The following is an 18,027-nucleotide window of genomic DNA, read 5'->3' as shown; positions in this document are numbered from 1 at the left end:
AATAAAGGAGTGAACACTTACCTTGAGTGGAACTTTGATTGCCAGTGCCCATGTGGCCACCTCTGAAACCCTAGGGTTTGGGGTAGCCTCCAGTGGGGTAGAGGTTTTTGAACTTTGATTTGTCCTGATAATGCCCTCTTCTACTTCCATGTCCTTTTCTGGGGCTGGAGGTTGAGAGCGGCTGCCCGAGCGCCCCTGGAATGGCTAGCCCAGTGAAAACCCGACGTGTGACAATACATTTGATTGATGCCTGGGCTTTATCTAGTGATTTGAAGGTTGCCACGAACTTCCCAAGTTCAGGGTTGAACCGGTCACCAAATAGTCCCCCTTGGGCGATGGGAACAGCTTCTGAGTTGACGAGGTCTCCCGGTTTATTGTCTGTCTTGATGAGGAGCGTGCGACGCCTCTCAGTTGATATGGTGCAGTTTGCATTCCCGAAAAAGGTAATGGTCCTCTAGGCCCACCCAGACAGTACTTCAGAGGAGATGAGCGCTCCAGATGCCTTAACATTTTCCTCCATATCTCGAATACTGGTTAGTGGCCAAAAAAGGCCCAGGAGCTTGTCCTGGCATGCCCGCCAGTATCTATCAAGTACCCTTCTTTGGGCCAGGTATGTATTTGGCCAAGAAGGTGGCCATGTGGACATCTGTCTCAGGTGTTTTCGCCACCTTATCGCCCAGATCCGGGCAGTGGCACTCCTCCTGAAGGCCGTTGTGAATCTCTTTATCCAGAGGCTTACGTATCCTCCCAGCAACATAGGCAAAACTTTGTCAGCTTGGGACCATATTGCTGACCTAGGGTGTAGTAGTTCCTCAGGGTCCAGAATGCCTGAGGAGGTTCGCTGAGGCTCAGTTCATGCTGAGATGTAATCACTTGGCAGATTGAGTGGGTGAGGGGTGCTATGGGGTGCGGGAGGCTGCATCATGCTCTGCATCAGAGCCGGGGGGCTTAGGAGGGGTGGCGCTAATCGTGGAAGGGAGCGCATGGTTATCCAAGGGCTAGATCCCGATGGCCCAGGCATGGGAATAGTTAAGTGGTTTGGTGCCAGGGCTGGGATTGGTCCATAAGGCCTTCTTTATTATGTCAAAGTGTCCATATCGACACCTGGGGGATGTTCCCTTTTGTGCTTAGGAGGTGCGGGCTGCAGTGTATGCGTCCTTAGAGATAGAAGGAGTGTGCGCCCTAGAATATCTTCCCTCAAGGGGGGGTTTAAATCATTGCTCTGCATATTGCAAAAGTGTCTGCTCCGGGACGGCCACCACCTGAGTGATGGCCTTCCAGATGGAGGCATCCATTACCTGGCAAAATTGGTTGTCGATTGGAAGGTAGGTAATGCTGTTCTCCTCTCTATAGGTCTCATCAGTATTACTCATGGTATAGATACTTGTGTGGTGGGGGCCACCAACTAGCAAATGGTATTCTGACGTTACCAGGAGCTAAGAGGGCAATATCAGGAAGGTGGGGGTTACCCAGCCACTTAATGTGTAGCCAAAGGGCCTTTTGACAGGGTAGGGGACCCTGCAGGACTCTAACTCACCCACTAGTTTTAAGAGGCTAATGCTCACCTGGGCCCTGTGTTCCAGTGCGTTTACTTGCCAGCAAAACACTTGTCTGAGCCCTGCCACTAAACTACACAGACCCGTTCAGGGGCATAACCGCTCCAGGCGAGTGGGGCGCAGTGCAAGGAGAAAACCAATAAAGGGTCCAGCTGGGGCCGTTGACTCCAAAGAGTGTCCCGAGTTAGTCGTGTGCAGGTTGAGAGTCAAGATGCGCTGCACGCATATTTCTAACCTTGCGGTGCCTTCTAAAGGCCAGAGGCCCACGCCACAGTAGCCCTGAGCACTGAAGCACGATGGACCAATGAGAAGCGGCTGCCGAGGGTTGACAAGCATACCTGCAGCTGCACTGTGAAAGCAATTAACACAGGCATGGTAAAGAATACACTAGCAATATTAGGCATACAGGAATACATAATAATGAAAAACAAGAGGATAGAGGCACTTTTCTGGGCTGCTGGAGCAGAGAAGAAAGAGGAGGTAACAGGGACAGAGGAATATAAAGAGGTACCGGAGTGCTGATTTGACAGTTGTTTCTTGACTTATTTCCTGGGTTAATGAGAAATTAAGTCTTTGTTGATTAAAATGGCTTGGGTTAATAAAAAGTGAAGAAAAGACTTAATCTTCGCCTCCAATCCTGACATAGATTCAATTCCTTTCTGGTAGTTGTCTCAAGCCACAGGTCTGATGGCCTACTCTGCCCAAGTAGGGCTTCTTGCTCAGCTACAAGGGAAAGAGATAAATTACACATGGCACTGCATGCAATTTAGTTGCTGTTTATATTCAGGTCATGAAACAACACTTCTAATTGTCAAACCTCTTCTAATTGTCTTATCAGATATCTCTTAATATGGGTGGTGGTACTGTTCTTTAGTTTACCACCAAAGTTCTCTGGAGACAAAGAAAATCCGTATCAGCATTTTTAATCTCCAAGCCTTTCTCCTGATATTTCAAAGGAAGAGGATTCTAATCTTTGTACACACTCAACAGCCTTTTTTCTGTTGGCAAACACACAGGTAATGTTTGTTACTCCATGCAGCCTAACCAGGGTGATGTAAACCTGGATGTTGAACCAGAATGTATTTGGGTTTGCTGTTACTAGCATTGGTGTATAACAGGCTGAGAGATTGAGTATGTCTATCTCCTCAGTGCATACTAGGGAACAAAATCAAACAAATCTATTGACTCTGTGGTGGCCTTGGTCAACATATGGACAATGGTGATGCCTTCTATCTCTGTTGGTGGCAGATTTTTCCGCATTGTTTTCTCCCTGATTGCCTTGACTCCAGGCATGGTCTCCAGATATGAGAGTTGGACCTTGTGCAGAAATCCTATTGCCTTACATGAGCTTGAATGAATTTAGGTATTCAGATCTCAGATCTTATTTGGCTTACCAATATGTGTTCGTTATGTGGTTGAATTCTTCACTCTCAATTGAAGGACTTAACTGCTTAGCGTTAGGGGTTCTGATTTAGTGTCTTTCGAATAGTCATGAAAGAACATTAGCAGGGATGCAGGCACTAAAAGGCCGTCTACAAAGAGTTCTTACAAGAGTAAGTGAACGTTTTTGCCACTGGCACCTTGGGACTGCCTCACGGCTAATACTTTGTTATTCATTTCTCACCAGGGTGATTCATGGCCAGCATTTACGATCACTGCCTACCCTAAGTTGAAAGATATTTTTTCTCTTTTGAGCACTAAGTTTCCTAGACATGCTCTTGCTATATTAAACTCTCCTCGTCTCCCTTCAAGGTAGGGACTCAACTAGTTTGCATGTTCTTAAGCATTGCCTCATAAGCCCTTTGAATGAATGGATTAATATTAGTAGGGCGTTGAAAACATAAAATGCAACATATAGGATTAGGTTGCTGTTGGAATTTATTAGTTGGTGAGTTGCAGGCATTTTCTAACAGTGTTCTGTGTGCCTCATGTCTGCCCTAGACTTAAGGATTGTTATCAATTTCTTTTCTCACCTTTCGTCAGATCAAATACTTTTTTCATACTTTTGTTGTAAATCCTTCGTCAAACAGAAAAAAACATTCCTAAATTGTGTTCCACATGCCTTATCATTCTACTTGTAGTGTAGAAAGTCCTAACTAAATGTGATACTCTTGCTCTCGAGTGGTAACTCTGGAAGTTGTTTTTTTCCATTGCTTGTAGTCTACATTAGATATCGACCTACATCACAGATTGTTACTTCTTGCAAATATTTTCTCCCCCAGGGATGCAAGTTCATACAATTGAAACCATGGCACTGTCTGTGACTGACCAAATACATGTCCCATTTTTTTTAGAGCATTTGCAGCCATTTGGGCTAGACTACATACCTTCTTTAAGCACTGTGAAGGCTAGCTTTTATTTATAAGTTATGAAACTGATTCATCATGGCATAAAGCAGAAAAACATTTTCTAAACATGATGCCAATGAATAATATTACCCTATAAACCTTTCATGTTCATACCTTGGAGCTAAGCCTGCCTATTGTTTGCAAAATTTAACATGGTAGTAGTCATGGCACCAAGCAAACCACAGTGAATCTAAAGCTTTAACCCTGTGGACTTGTACTGTTAGGCAGTGTTTATTTTTGATTTAGTTAAGAGTGTAAAGCTCTTATCTTAAACCTTACTCAACTAGACGGTTGCTGATTTGAATTTGCGTTCCATTTCCTACTTTTGCCATATGCATACATTTGCCATTCTTCAAGCCTGTGCATTTAGCGTGCCTTGTCCTCGGAGAGTGAAATGGCATTTTTATTTTCTCGTATTTGTTTCAACATCCATTACATCTCTCTTTCATAGAAGTGGCTTCCTTACACTCAGTATGCTGGTTTTGAAGGTTCAAATGTGACGTTTGGACACTTTTGATGATTACTCTTCTCTCCGTCGAGATCTTCTTTGGAACAATAAAATCACTAAAATGTAAAACATATAAAATAGTAAATTCTATATAAATACACATATAAACATGTTATGGGTTGACATAGGGTCATGTCATTGCGAACAGTGATAAAATGCACAAGTCTAGTAATTATTCTATATAAATTTAAGTACAAGTGTTCTATAGGCTTGCTTCTGTAAGGGAAAGGTGAGTGTATAAGTGCTGCAAAATCACTGGGTCAGTGTTGGTGTACTCTTGGTTTAGCATAAAGGCCTGGAGGGACTCGATTGACAATGTAGATATCTAGAAAAAGTGAGAAACTTGAAAAAAAATGTTTGGGGAAGTGTGTAATATAATAGGAGTGCAACTTAAGATCTGGCAAATAGAAGGATGAATCATTTGTTTATAAGGTAGTTCCTTCGGTACCCAGGAGAGCAAAATCACAGGTTGTCGAATGATGTATCGGCTTTTTAGCTAGTCAGGTGAAATTGTCTTGGTTGCTGTAGCGTGACACAAATTAACTATCTGCCCCTGCTGGTATGTCTTCCTTGCAATGTATACAGTAAAGAAGCACATGATTCCCTACTAGACAAGTGCAGTATTAGGCTTTTTATCGCAATCCCATGCGCAAATTCCAGTTTGACACTTAGATATGTCTTTTTACCATGCTGTCTCACAATATGCTTAATCCTTCCCAAAACTTTGAATATGAGCGGAACACACTATGACACAACAATTAGGACACTGTTGAGCTCTTTGTTTCACCACATTGCACCTGCTATTTTTGTTCTACATTCTCACAATAATTGATTGCACAACACTTTGTCGCTAACCATAGTTCATGTTTAGAAATAATTGTAGAGATTGTTTGACATTTTGATATACCGCTTACACCATAAGTTTACTATATATCTGAATATTGTAGGAACAAGGTGACCGGGATGCCAAAGCTCACCACTTCGAGTTTTCATCACCTTTATTACTATTTGTTTACAATATTTGGAAAAAAATGTAATGTCTGTCTTAGTAATAGATGAAGTTACAACATTTTGGCTTGCATTATCACCCAGTCTCCCCGTAAACATTTTCTACCCTAATGAAACCTTCAACTTGCAGCTTGTTTTTAATGTACCAAAATTAAAGTGCTATGAATTGAAACTGTATGTAAAGCACACTGACACCCACCTGGTCTAGCTCGTGTTATAAAAATGACTACATAAACTGTGGCGCATGCTTATGAATCCTGCCCCAACTCAGTTGTCACCATTCAAAGATAAATGGAAAATTTAATTATATTCTCTTAGAAGTTTAAGACAAATGGAGTTTTTTACTTATAATTGTGAGATAACTGGCCCACTGCAGGCAAGCAAGAAGCCTCTTATAGGTGGTCAACTCAATACTTTTTTAAATACAACATAGCACATAATTTGTCAGAGTGAGTGTCCATGTACGCAATATGTTTTTCTTTATAAGAACATAGCACTGGAAGTTGCTGGGTTATGACCCTAGCTAGCTGTAGCTCAACACAACAAAGGCAGCTACTGCATATACTTTGTATACGGCCTATGTTGCCATATATGTGTATTGTGTTTTTAGAGAGCATTCCTATATTAACTGCTAGACAGATGCTTAGTGAAACATTTGAAGTAGTTGCTCATTCCAGGCGGATTTGTCCCAAAAATCCCTGCAAGTATGGTACAGACTCTATATAACGCAGCTTGATATGCTACTGTTTAGGGGTTTGGTGTGAACTGTCCACTAACTGAAAGAAGTGCCTATGCCACAGAACCTTCCCCTGCTACAAGATTGTCTAGTAGGCAAAAGGGATATAACTCAAAACTGTCCAATCTGACTGTTTAGATGCCTCTTGGGTCCTGGGACCTTGAAGTCACATTTTCAGGTAATGTGAAAGGAACTAGATGTAACAGTTGATCTTTCAGGAGTGATCATATGGTTTAGAGGTAGTAGCAGTCTGGTTCAGAAGCCACTTTACTGTCCAGCAAACGCAAAACACGGTACTGTAGAGTAGTCCCCGAAAGAACTGAAAATATTGGTGAAAAGCCAATGGCATAAAAAAATCTTCAGTTGAAAGATAAGGTGTAGCAAGGTGAATATCGGAAGATCTACCAATCTCACAATCGGCGCTACCCAATAAGATGGCGCCAAAAAGGAAACTGGGCCAGAAACATTGCTGGGACAAAAATAAATACAAGGGCAAAAGATGGGAAATTCTTAAGCACCAGAGGGAAAGACCAGCTATAAAAAAATAAACCATTAGCTTTGCTCCACACCAGTGCAGTTTATGGCAAAGCCTTGTGTACTAGGCAGACAGAAAACTAAAAACTTACCAGGAGTTCATGGTGGCAATCAGGGATTTGGGGGGGGGGGCAGGGGGGGAGTTGCCATAGATTGTAATGGACACACTACTAGGTTAGCTTGGCAAGCTTCAGTGTAACCCCTTCCCTCAACATAGACCTCAGAATCCATCTGTTTGCTGCCCTTTTCCTTTATGCTTTGCTCAGTGGACTCCAAGCCATACCTGGGCATGCCCACTGCATGAGTAGATCCCTAAGGGCAGACATGAATAATGCAGGAAAGTGGGTTGGGGGGGGGGTCTGCTTTTTTCACCTCTAAAAGTAGTTGAAGTATGAACAATAAGTGTACTACGTTAAGTTAATTATTTCAGTTTTCCTTTTTTTTTTAAACTAGGAATGCCTGTTAGATTTATCACAGAAGACAGCTGCATAAAATCTTTAAAAAGATGCACATATTGAAAGGCAGCAGATGATACATAACGGGTGATAAAACTGCTTGTCATTGTACACTTTAGCTTATAGTGATTATCTTATTGTCCTATTATTCTAACATATAAATAGCCAGTACATTGGAATTTCATGCCAGCTACATTGAATAGGTTTTATCCCAAAATTGGCCTTCCATGATCCTGTAATAATGTCATGATCCAGATCTCATGCCTTAATATTTTGTTCAAAATGTTTCTCCCTGCCTCAGAACTGATAATACATTTTTGAAAATAAATGCCTTTCATTGCAGTAATTTTTTCATGAAAATGTTTTATGATGTATATTCTTTTCTTATCATTTCATGAAAGATTGATGTAAACAGATTAATATCTTGTAGTGTAGAAAAATACTGAAATGGCATTGTTTTCCGCAAGATATCGTATTTGAAGTGCACTCAGGGCTGAAGGGGGGAAACCTTTTGGCTGTAAATGAAGCACCCCTTTTCTAATTTTATCAGCTCATTCATCATGTATTGAGAATTATGAGAGTAGGAACGATAAGTTTCCAAAGGTAAAGAGTTACAGAGCTGATTATTCTAATATTTGGTGTTAAACCTAGCCTTTTAAATATTTAGTAGCTATGTCTATTTATTGTCTCGCATATATGTATAGGTTTCTGCTAAAGTTGTCAAAATCACACACAATTTTATGAAAGGGATTGTTTCAGGTTTGACTGTTATGTGACATTTTTTCCATACCCCACCCCTTTTGTAGTGGCTAACACACAAGTTAAGCTGGTATGACTTTGAGACGACTTTATGCGGGTGATAACTGTAATGGTTGTTAGCATCCTTCTTATGATCCAATTACACTTGTTATTTTTAAAAGAAATATTAAAGATTAAAACAATAGAATAAGTATTGTGTTGGTATAAGAACGTTATATGAATCTATGCATGTCTTACAAAATAATGCTACTTTCTTAAAAACATAAATGTAAAAAAATATTAATATTGTGTTGATTCTTAAAACATTTTGCATGCCTGGGTGAATGTAGGTGTGCAAAATAAATCATTCACTTCCTCAAATACGTTTTCCTGGTTCACAATTTCAGAATCTGTTGACTTCTGTGGGCCTTATTTGCCTTTACTACTGCACAAAAGCCACCTGTTTCGAAAAAAAAATTGTTGCCTTAAAAGACCCATTGCAAGAGCATGAGCATTCACACTGGAAGGTCACGTCCATTGTTGCAAATATTGATAGCACTATCTTTGTATCTTTGTGGTACCTTTGTATCTTAGTGGTTGTTTTCAAACCTTTTCCAACCACATCAGTATTTTTAAATGTAATTGCAATACAACGAGTTTTACGCCTTGCAGTTAGTGTGGGAACGTGTTCAAATCCTCCATATTTTTAGGAGTGTTTCTTTCCCACATCGAAAACTGTTTTGTTTATGTGGAGAAAAAAGGATGGGGTGCCATTTGAAACCGTCCCCTAGCCCTCTGCCTGAGAATGGTTTACCCTGCGGTTACTTTCAGTTAGGTGAACCCCCAGTCCATAAAAAATATCAATTCCATTGCATGATGCTTATGTGGGGGAGTTTTGGGGTAGGGGGTCCCTTTTCCCACTTTCAACATGTCTTCTTTAAAGGAAAATTCTCTGAACAAAGTATTCTGGTAGGTTTATCCACTCTGCGTGTATTAATAGAAGGGCACAACCTTCTTCTGATAAGTACAGCAGACATTTTTGTGCCACTCAACCACTTTCCAATACACTCTCAGGGTGAAAGGAATTGAATCCTGTGATGGTGATCCCACTACACTAAAATACTGGTCTTTTCATACTGAAAACTCGAATCCGTTTCGTCTAGCTTGGTGGCACAGTATTAGTAAAACTAATATGTGAATTATTAATGTTTGACCTTGTGATTCGTAATTCACTTTGTGGCTTATAGTTTTGTAGTTTCTTCACGGAATTATACAAAGAAATTACATTTTTTACATGTAACAAACTCTATGGGAAGGGACGTCATTTATTAAAATTTCTGAACCATTGCGAGACAGTGAAACAAAGTTTAATTTTTCAAAGGAGGATGTGAAAGTTTGAAGTCTGATTGAACAAAAACGTTTTTTAAATATGTATTTTTTGTATAGATTTCCCTTAGTTTTTATAATCTTTCTTTATATCTCTATAAAACGATGAAATTACCTCTAAAATAATTATAGAAGACCGCCCACAGCATTGCAAACAGTCCACATCATCGCAAAAAGTTCTTGACGTCCAATACATTGAAGCCCTCTAGTCTATCCTTCAATCCTTCCGCAGCAACATGCACCAGAGTTCTTAACTACTGCATTCTGAGACATCACAGACTTATTGAATATCTCAATCACTAACTGCTAAGTACTTCGACAAAATAAACATGACAGATTTTCTCTTTTTCAAAAACCTAATCCGCATCTACGAAACATTGGTGTGAAAATAATGTCAAACATCTCGTAGCTGCACAAAATAAAAATAAAAAGAAGCTCAGTAACTATGTAAAGGAGCTGCTACTTTGAAGATCTCTGACTGACAAAAGAAATCTAAACAGCACTGGCATACTTTTGAGAGGATCTTCAATGTGTTTGAAGACAGTCAATCAGCTTTTATACTGCCTCTCTGCTTCTCTATGGAGCCGACTGTCTAACATGATATTCTGACTGAAAGATTGAATAAGTGTTTGGAATCTTGGGCTCTGATTTGGAGGAGATCTAGTCTTTCTGCCAATAATTAAGCACCCTGTTAGCTGAGGCAACCAGCTGTAAGATCCCATGTGGCACATCACACTGGTCTAACTTCTCTACCCTACTGTTGAGCCTTTATTTGTCTCATCTACCTTGAGAAATATTTTCATAAGCTTAAGTCCTAGCCATACGGAGAGGCCATTTTACGTCCTTGTGTAAAATGTATGCATCAGTTTTGCACCGCAGTTTCTAGAACATATATACTTCTGAACAAATTACAGCTACCTCTTTTTAAAAGTCATAAAATTGGAGATCTTGTTAGTAGTGGGCCCTAAGAAAGACCTCTCAACGTTGTCTGCTACTTTACATTACAGCCTGCAACTGCACAAGAAAGTTGAAAAACCTTCAAATAATGTTTTACCCTGAGCTTGCTTTCATTGTTCGAGTAAATGGAGCAAAAGTAATAATTTGAACTCTTTCATGGTCGTAACCAACCTTGCACTTGTCCAAAACACCCACCGAGTGCAACCAGTGATGTGGCTTGGTTTGAATATTGCAAAATACTATACCCTGACGTTTGGGGAAAAATAAACTGAGTCAGATTGTAACAACCCTGAGGCTGTGTAGCACAACCACATGACATCTGCCTTCAGATCAGCAGATTAGCTCCATGTGGAGGCCAGGATAAAAATTCTAGACGTTAGTGATTGAAAGCCCTAACAATTGTTGATGAATAAAATTAGGGCTTGGGAAGGGATTCAGGATGGAATTGGGTAAGAAAGAGCAGAGTGTGCAAAAGTGATATCCTTGCCAAAGTTAGACTACCTATGGGGATGCGCCATGGAGTAATGTTGACTATCTTCCTTGGTGATGATGAAGTTGTGAATAACATGTTTTAATTGCAAACAGAATATGTTTTTATGATTGTGTGCCTTACAGAATAAAACAATAACATTATGTTACTAGGACAAGGGTCCCTGGTGGTTACAGAAATGTTCATCTCATTACTTGGCTGCCAGAGTTCGAAGATCAGCAATTTTTAACACAGTCCTTAAGCCAAAATTAAGATGGCAGAAGCACGGAAACGGTATTTCACAGTTTTCAACGTGTCAGCGACTTAAATATTCTAAAACCAACACCTTTTTAGTTAGAAAACTAAAGACCAATTTTTAGCAAGCTTTTGGCAAAGAGCCGTCGTTTTAAAAACTGTAACCACCCGTTGCCCCTGAAAGAATGGCCCACCCTGACTTTTTCTGAACAGTACAGGACTACCTTACAAAGTACTGACTCACCAACGACCAGTCACCAGGGAGACACAATTCAAATTCACTATATGGATCCAGCCATATCTCTGTGCAATATTTAGCACAATAAAGCACGGCCATACCATTCTAGAGGTAATCAGACCAATCAAAGAGTGCCAAAAGGAAGCCCCACCACCTATTTGGACATGACTCTGTCTGACAAATACATCATGATTTCCACCTCCTCTATCATCTTACCAAGTCTGTGGACCAAATAGTTGACAATGCTGGAAGTGATGCATGCATGCTTAGAATTCTAAAATGAATTCAAAAACCCAGTAAACCTATTGTTTTTCCAGACTACCTATGCCAAAATTGTGCACTTCGGCAAATAACCTTTGGTCTCTTCGTTCTGGGAGTTACCGCTATCTACGACCACCATTGTTAGTATATACCATGACATTTTTCCTTTCCCCAAGAAAGTGGTATAACATGTTATTGTAATTTAACAAAGAGTATGTACAAGCCCTGTTAATTGAAGTAGTAGTGAAGCACTGTTTGCTGACAGAGCTACTGTCTCAAAAAACCAAAGAAGGTTGAAGGGGTAGCAGTCCTCAAAAAACCACCAAACCTGTCACTGATATGTATACAGGTGGCTGTGACAATAACACCAGCGACTTGTGAATGGAAGATTGAAAAATGTAAAATAAAAAAAAGAGAAGAAAATTCAAATGCAAGACAACAATCTGGCACTACAAGGAGAAAGCACACAATAGGCAGGTTTTAAACTCAAGTTGTACCGTAAATGTTTCTTACTGAGTCATTAGGTCTAGTGCCCTCACCTTTTTGCAAAACTGGGAATGTACTTTGGTATCCAGCAGGTAGACATAAATAACAGTGTCTCGTGCTTTTTATTACATATGGTCTCGGCCAACTGACAGAATTCTGTGGTGATAATTTACATGTAATCTCAGCGGCTCAGTCCTGGATTGAACCTTACCCATAAAAATGTCTGATGCTCATTAGTGACTCCTGTCTCGTACTCTTATCATACTTAAACTAAACTGTCACAAAAAAAGGCTGGTGTTCCTCTGCTGGATGGCCACATTAGTTGTTCACAAAAGATGGCTTTGTTTCAGAATCAGGCCAACTGTCTCTAGGCCTTCTACTCTGTGCATTTTTTTCAGAATAAAGTGAGATTACTAGAATGTGGCTTTTAATGCTCCAGATGCAGGGTTCCACTTTGAGAACAGAAGAAGTCTTCCTCAGGTTCTTAGGAGGACAAAAAGCATCATTTGTGATCCTTCAATGGCTTAATTTCCACACACTTCTGCCGATTTTCTGCTTGTCTCTTCATGCTCAAACTAAACCTTCTTGCCACTGAAGCTAGCCTTTGTATTTACCAGGAACCTTTCTCCAAAGCTCCGCCTTTATTTACATTTATAATGTCCACCTCCTGGATGCACCTCTCTTCTTTAAAGTGTGCTCCTCTTGACATTACCTATGAAGTGTTGTTCTACAGCTTTCCTTCTCTCTTGCAATTGATCTCAGACTGCATCTTGCGTTGTGAGAGCTCTACAAAAAGGTGAAATTTAATTTTATGTTTTAATTACACATTTAACTATTGGGTTTCTTGGAGCTTCGTGTGAAGTGAAGTTCGTTTGATGGATCTCAAGAGACAATGCTATTATTTTCCGGGGCGCGGAAGGTGATAGAAGCCCCAATAATATTGGAACTAACAAATATACATGTCTTGTTCTCTATAGTCCTGGAAAAGTCTGCCACTGTAATGCTAGCCTGAGTCTTCGAGAATGTCATTGAGCTCTTAAACAGTACTTAAGACAGTAAAGGATGCCTCTTATTGAGAAATTGATGGAAAGTGTGCACTTGTTTCGACTTATGCCAAGGTTTTGGAGACAGATAATTGGGTTTTCCACAAGCCTCATCTTGGATCTGTTGTACAGATTGTGTTATGTCATTGCACTGAAGTCTATCCCCAAATCTGTCACCACAATGTGACAATGACTTCATATACAATAATTTTATCTGTATTGAATCTGACGGTAGGAATATTTCTAATGCTCTTATTGTGTGGTCCACTTAAACGGAAATGCTCATACATACTCCCACAGGTGCTCAGCTGCTTTTAACATTGTGAAACTACTCTGGGAACAATGGTTGCAAATAGTCACCTTTTCAGACGCATTTTTACCATATTTAGTCATTTTGAAACTTATCTTCGCAATTAACCAGCAGAGCCAGCAGAAGGCCCTCAATCCAGATTTTCTGCTTGTCACGCCAGAATCACCTTACCCTGGAAGAAGTAGTAACAGGCCCTCATTCCTAAAACAGAGAGTTTGCACAGGTTTTACTAGACTGTTCAATTAATGCAAAGCAAACGTGTGCTTGAAGAAAAGTCATTGAGTTTTTATGTTTAGTGCCTTATTTTGTGGGGCCCCTCAGCTGTCACTCACTGTGTTTTGAAGTAACCATTGAGGGATATGAAGAGTAAGTGCCAACCTGCAGTACATGAAACAGCTACTGGTGAATGCATGCTATCTTAAGAGATTGTTGTTAAGAAATAAACAGATCAAAACATGTGTAGGTGTGATACCGCCATGATATTTCTTTCCTTGGCTTCAAGTTCCCTAAAAGATTGTTGGGAAACTTTCTGGATATTTTCTCTGCAAATATCTAGCAATCAGAAAAAATCTTGTTTAGGTCGTCATCTGGAACCTGGCATAGTTTTAAGTGCAATATAACACCATCTTTAATCTTGTTGAAATACGTGTACCAATGACGCAGCAAGATGCTCCAGAGTGTAGTGGAGTCAGACTCAAGCTATTGTTGCTGAGAAAGCATCCATTAGAATAGAAATATCAATTACTGACAAAGAGGTACCTGCATTGTTGATTTGGTAAGTGCCTCAATCTTGCATCAACTAGTCCTGAGTGTTTTACTTATTAGCCTTATTATGGGCTTTGGGATACATAACAGATGTCTTTGAAAATGTATACGAGGCATTATATCGGAAAGCAGAACCTTCTGTTGAGTATATTTGCATTTCTGCAATAGTCCGTGAGCTACATGTAAGGCTTTGAGGTATCCTGGATAGTTACTTTTTATCTTGTTTCTGCTTAGAGCAAAACAGATGTCCAGCCTCATGCCTACATATGTCATTGAACAGATCACCAAAAGATGTTTTTTATGTAATCATATTCTATGGAATTCACAGCATCAGGGTGGCGGGACATGCCATGCCCTGATTCAACAGTGATACATTTTGTCTTTGTGCATTTCCCCTCAATTAAAAGGAAGTACTAGGGAGTGTGAACTTTTTAGGATAAATAAACCTAGTGAAGACTGAAGAGCTTCCTATATTCCTGCAGGCCATGAGAGAAGGTGGAAGATCTGGTTGACAATTTCATATAGGTTTCTTACCCAGATTAGATTAAATATATGCACCCAGACAGCTATGATGAACTACCTATACTACCACTGCCTTTTGCTTTCTAGGAAGGTCTGTAAATTTGTAGATCAAGTAGGTCAGAGGTCAACTTGTGCATCGAATTCCATATACACCATGTTAGAATTAAGATTTGTCAAAAGCTTGTCTACTAAGCCACACTCTTTAGAAGAACGGCCTCCTCCACTGTGTGTGTGCTGGATTTTATCACTTCACATAGCACTAGGCCTGCTCGCACATCATGGATTGACCATGCCACACATATGCTTACCCTTGCCAGCCAGCAGCCCATCAGAGGATTTATAAGCATGTGGAAACTTGAGAAGGTTGTACTAATTAGCATCACTTTACCTTTGATATCTGGACAGCAGTCACAGACCTCACAACTTTATGAGATTGGGTCTTGCAGCATAGTGAGAAATGCAGACTGTTTGGCATCTATTAGTGGAAGACCCGTGTTGGCACTTTAAAGATGGAAGGTAAGCCATCATCTACGTAGATCCGGCATTCACCCTAAGCAGATCTTCCCATCTTTACATCAGCCCTCCTCCAGACTCCTTTTGCTGCTCACCCACCTTTGCATTCTCCCTATTTCTTTTCTCCAGCCCCATGTTTCTTTATGACCACACTAAACCCTTCAACCTCTTACTAGCAACTCAACTTACTCTGACGTCCATGCCGCATCTAGGTTCACTGCTCTTATTTATGTAGCATTAAGACGGAAACTAATGAATCTGTTTATTTCAACAAGAAACACCCCTATGAGCTTATATTCCACCCTTGTTCTGTCCATTGTACATCCTGATACTACCCAGTTGCAAAAACAGAACATATTCCGGCGTTTCTGTATAGAAAACAATGAGTAGCTACATTTTAGAAGAATATGGGTTTGTATCCAATTTCAATTAGGTTTGGCCTAGTGACAGCTTTAGCTGTCATGCCAACCTCTTTTTTTTTTTTTTTTTTTTTTTAAAGTTGATAATACAAATACATACATAAATGTGTACGTAGAGGATCTTTCGGTCAGCCCACGTCCTCCATTGGTCTATTTGTCATTAACGATTCATTTCAGCTCACCATACTATAAATAACGAGGCAGTGGGTCAGCCCACTTAAGCTTTGAGTTCTCTTCACGGTGATTGGTGGCATATAGCATTTTCTTTTCCGTATGTGCATATTCACCTAAAACGTAGTCCAATTTAGTGTCGGTGCTTGTGGGACAACCACTTTTATTACTGAATGTAATACTTTTTAATATTACTTTCAGAGGCATCTTTTTTTACTTTATTTTTTTCCAAGCATATGCATGCCACTTTAATTTTTTCAATTACTTTTACACTTCTAATATTTACTGCATAAGTGCTCCAAAATGAATACTACAGGCTTTGCCACGTCCGGACTATTTGGTTTGTAAATGCTTGCTTTCCAGGCTGTGAGGTGGACAATGCATCTAAAATAAAGCAAACTACCTTGTTGTGTGGGAAGTTTTACGGGATAGGTCAAAGAAAATCTGATCTTGCAGCTTGCATTGTTGGAGCACTTCGGTTAATGGATACTTGCCTTGACATTTTTATAAGTTGTCATTTAAAATCTTCGTTTTGTGATGAGCGTAAAACACTGGGATACATTGTTTAACTTTGTTTCTTGTTTAATTTAGACGAAGTGTGATCGAAGCAGTTTACAACAGACTTAATCCTTATAGAAATGACGACACAGTAAGTATTGAGTTATGTATTCTTTTTGTTTTCTGTTACGAATTGCTTTTCTTTTGGCCTACTGCTCTTATTTCATTTGTTTGCAAATGAAAACGTTCATTTTCCAATTTTTTCCACATTAAATTAAAATATGGATGCGATTAAATGGAAAAAAGTCCTAAAAAGGGCACAGTTGATTGTGAGGGTGTCATGAGTGCCTTGTTCAAGTACCTATTGGCTTAGTTTTGCTAGTAAATGTTAAACATTTTGAGAGAACATTTAAACCAATGGGATGATGCCCCGCAGTGTGGTTATTATTTTGTTTAGTATAATTTGTTGTCCGTGAGCATCTGAAATGTTCTTGATTTCTCTGAGCTTTTACATCATGAAGGTTGAGAACTTGAAGAAGCCTGCAGATGTGTAACCAACAACAATGGTAGTCAGAATTCCCATTTTCAAAAAATTAATTGAACTCTCGACCAGTCCTTTGGAAGAGGAACTATTTAACAATATTCTGTTGTTTAACACCATGGTAGCCCAAATACTTTTGCATTTTCTCAGCTTTGAAATGAGTCTCGCTGCCTGGAACCAAACCTCTATGGACACCTTCCAATGCAATTACCTTAGACAGGAACTTCAAAACTGTTGGTTGTAGCTGCAACAGACTTGTAATGGATCATTTTTGAAAACTACAAAAAGACTCTAATGTCGAGGAATTCTAATGTGTGGAGCAGAAATCTCTATAGAAACGCTATCCCATAGATTTTCATTGTGTGCAGAGGATTTCTGACTTCAAAAATACTTTGTGATCATTACCTCATCTATCTTCATGTCCACCAATACAATGTGCATAATAATCTTTGAAATACTGGAAAATCCAGAATGTGCAATGGCTATTGAACTGTATTCGGTTCACATCATAATGACCACAAAGGTCAATATTTCCAACATTTCATCATAAAAACTGAATTTAAAAAAACATCATAATTCAATTAATTAATTCATTCATCTGTGTTCAGATCATTCAGGTTTAAGAGAATACAATTCAATGAATAAAAGCAATCATAGAAGGTTCCTCTTTCTTCACAAAGCACTCAATTTAAAGTGCAAGCAACATTAAGCATTCACTAATAAACTTCACAGTTGATTATCTTTAAAGAGAAAAGTAAATTGCAATTTGATAGTGATTAAAACTAATGTTCTGATCTAAGATTCCAATTAATCAAGGTAAGATAGAATATGGACTGCGCGAGGATATTAACTGCAATCAGCTGTCCTGTAATCATTTAGTCCCTTCCTTGTTCTTATTACACAAATGAGAAATAGTGCCAAGACATGGCTAACCTTTATATCATTCATTTCCATCAAACAGATTTTTGGTAGTTTTACACGCCTTCCTTTAGAAACAGAGACTTTAAATACTTCTTCCTGCCTTCGTAATACAATTTACAAGAATGGGTTATATGCATAGTAGATTGAGTTGATACATTATCACAAGGGCATTTGGTATCCCTATGGTGCCCACTTAATACCCATTGGAAAGACTACCATGTGATGTATATTAGAAAAGCAAAATCTTGTCAGGAGAAATCTGTGGTACGGATAATGGATTTTAATACATTTTTAGAGTAAAAAAAATATATTTTCCGGGTTCTCCCACAAATACGTGTCATTATTTGCAATAATTTGTACGCTCCTGTCAATCTGCAAAAGCTACGGTA

The 18,027-nt window shown here is 39.4% G+C and overlaps 1 protein-coding gene across 2 annotated transcripts in view; it reads left to right on the top strand.

The window, feature by feature from the left end:
• PPM1A (protein phosphatase, Mg2+/Mn2+ dependent 1A) overlaps nt 1-18,027 on the top strand; it is a 344,322-nt gene that overhangs the window by 268,374 nt on the left and 57,921 nt on the right. For both annotated transcript variants that reach the window (XM_069207419.1, XM_069207420.1), the window contains one exon: nt 16,270-16,327. In XM_069207419.1, the coding sequence (XP_069063520.1) occupies nt 16,270-16,327 (58 nt within the window). The remainder of the gene's footprint in view (nt 1-16,269; nt 16,328-18,027) is intronic.

Source organism: Pleurodeles waltl, chromosome 9 (genome assembly GCF_031143425.1).
Source record: "Pleurodeles waltl isolate 20211129_DDA chromosome 9, aPleWal1.hap1.20221129, whole genome shotgun sequence".
Lineage (NCBI taxonomy): Eukaryota > Metazoa > Chordata > Amphibia > Caudata > Salamandridae > Pleurodeles > Pleurodeles waltl.
This window is presented reverse-complemented; position numbering and strand designations above follow the sequence as displayed.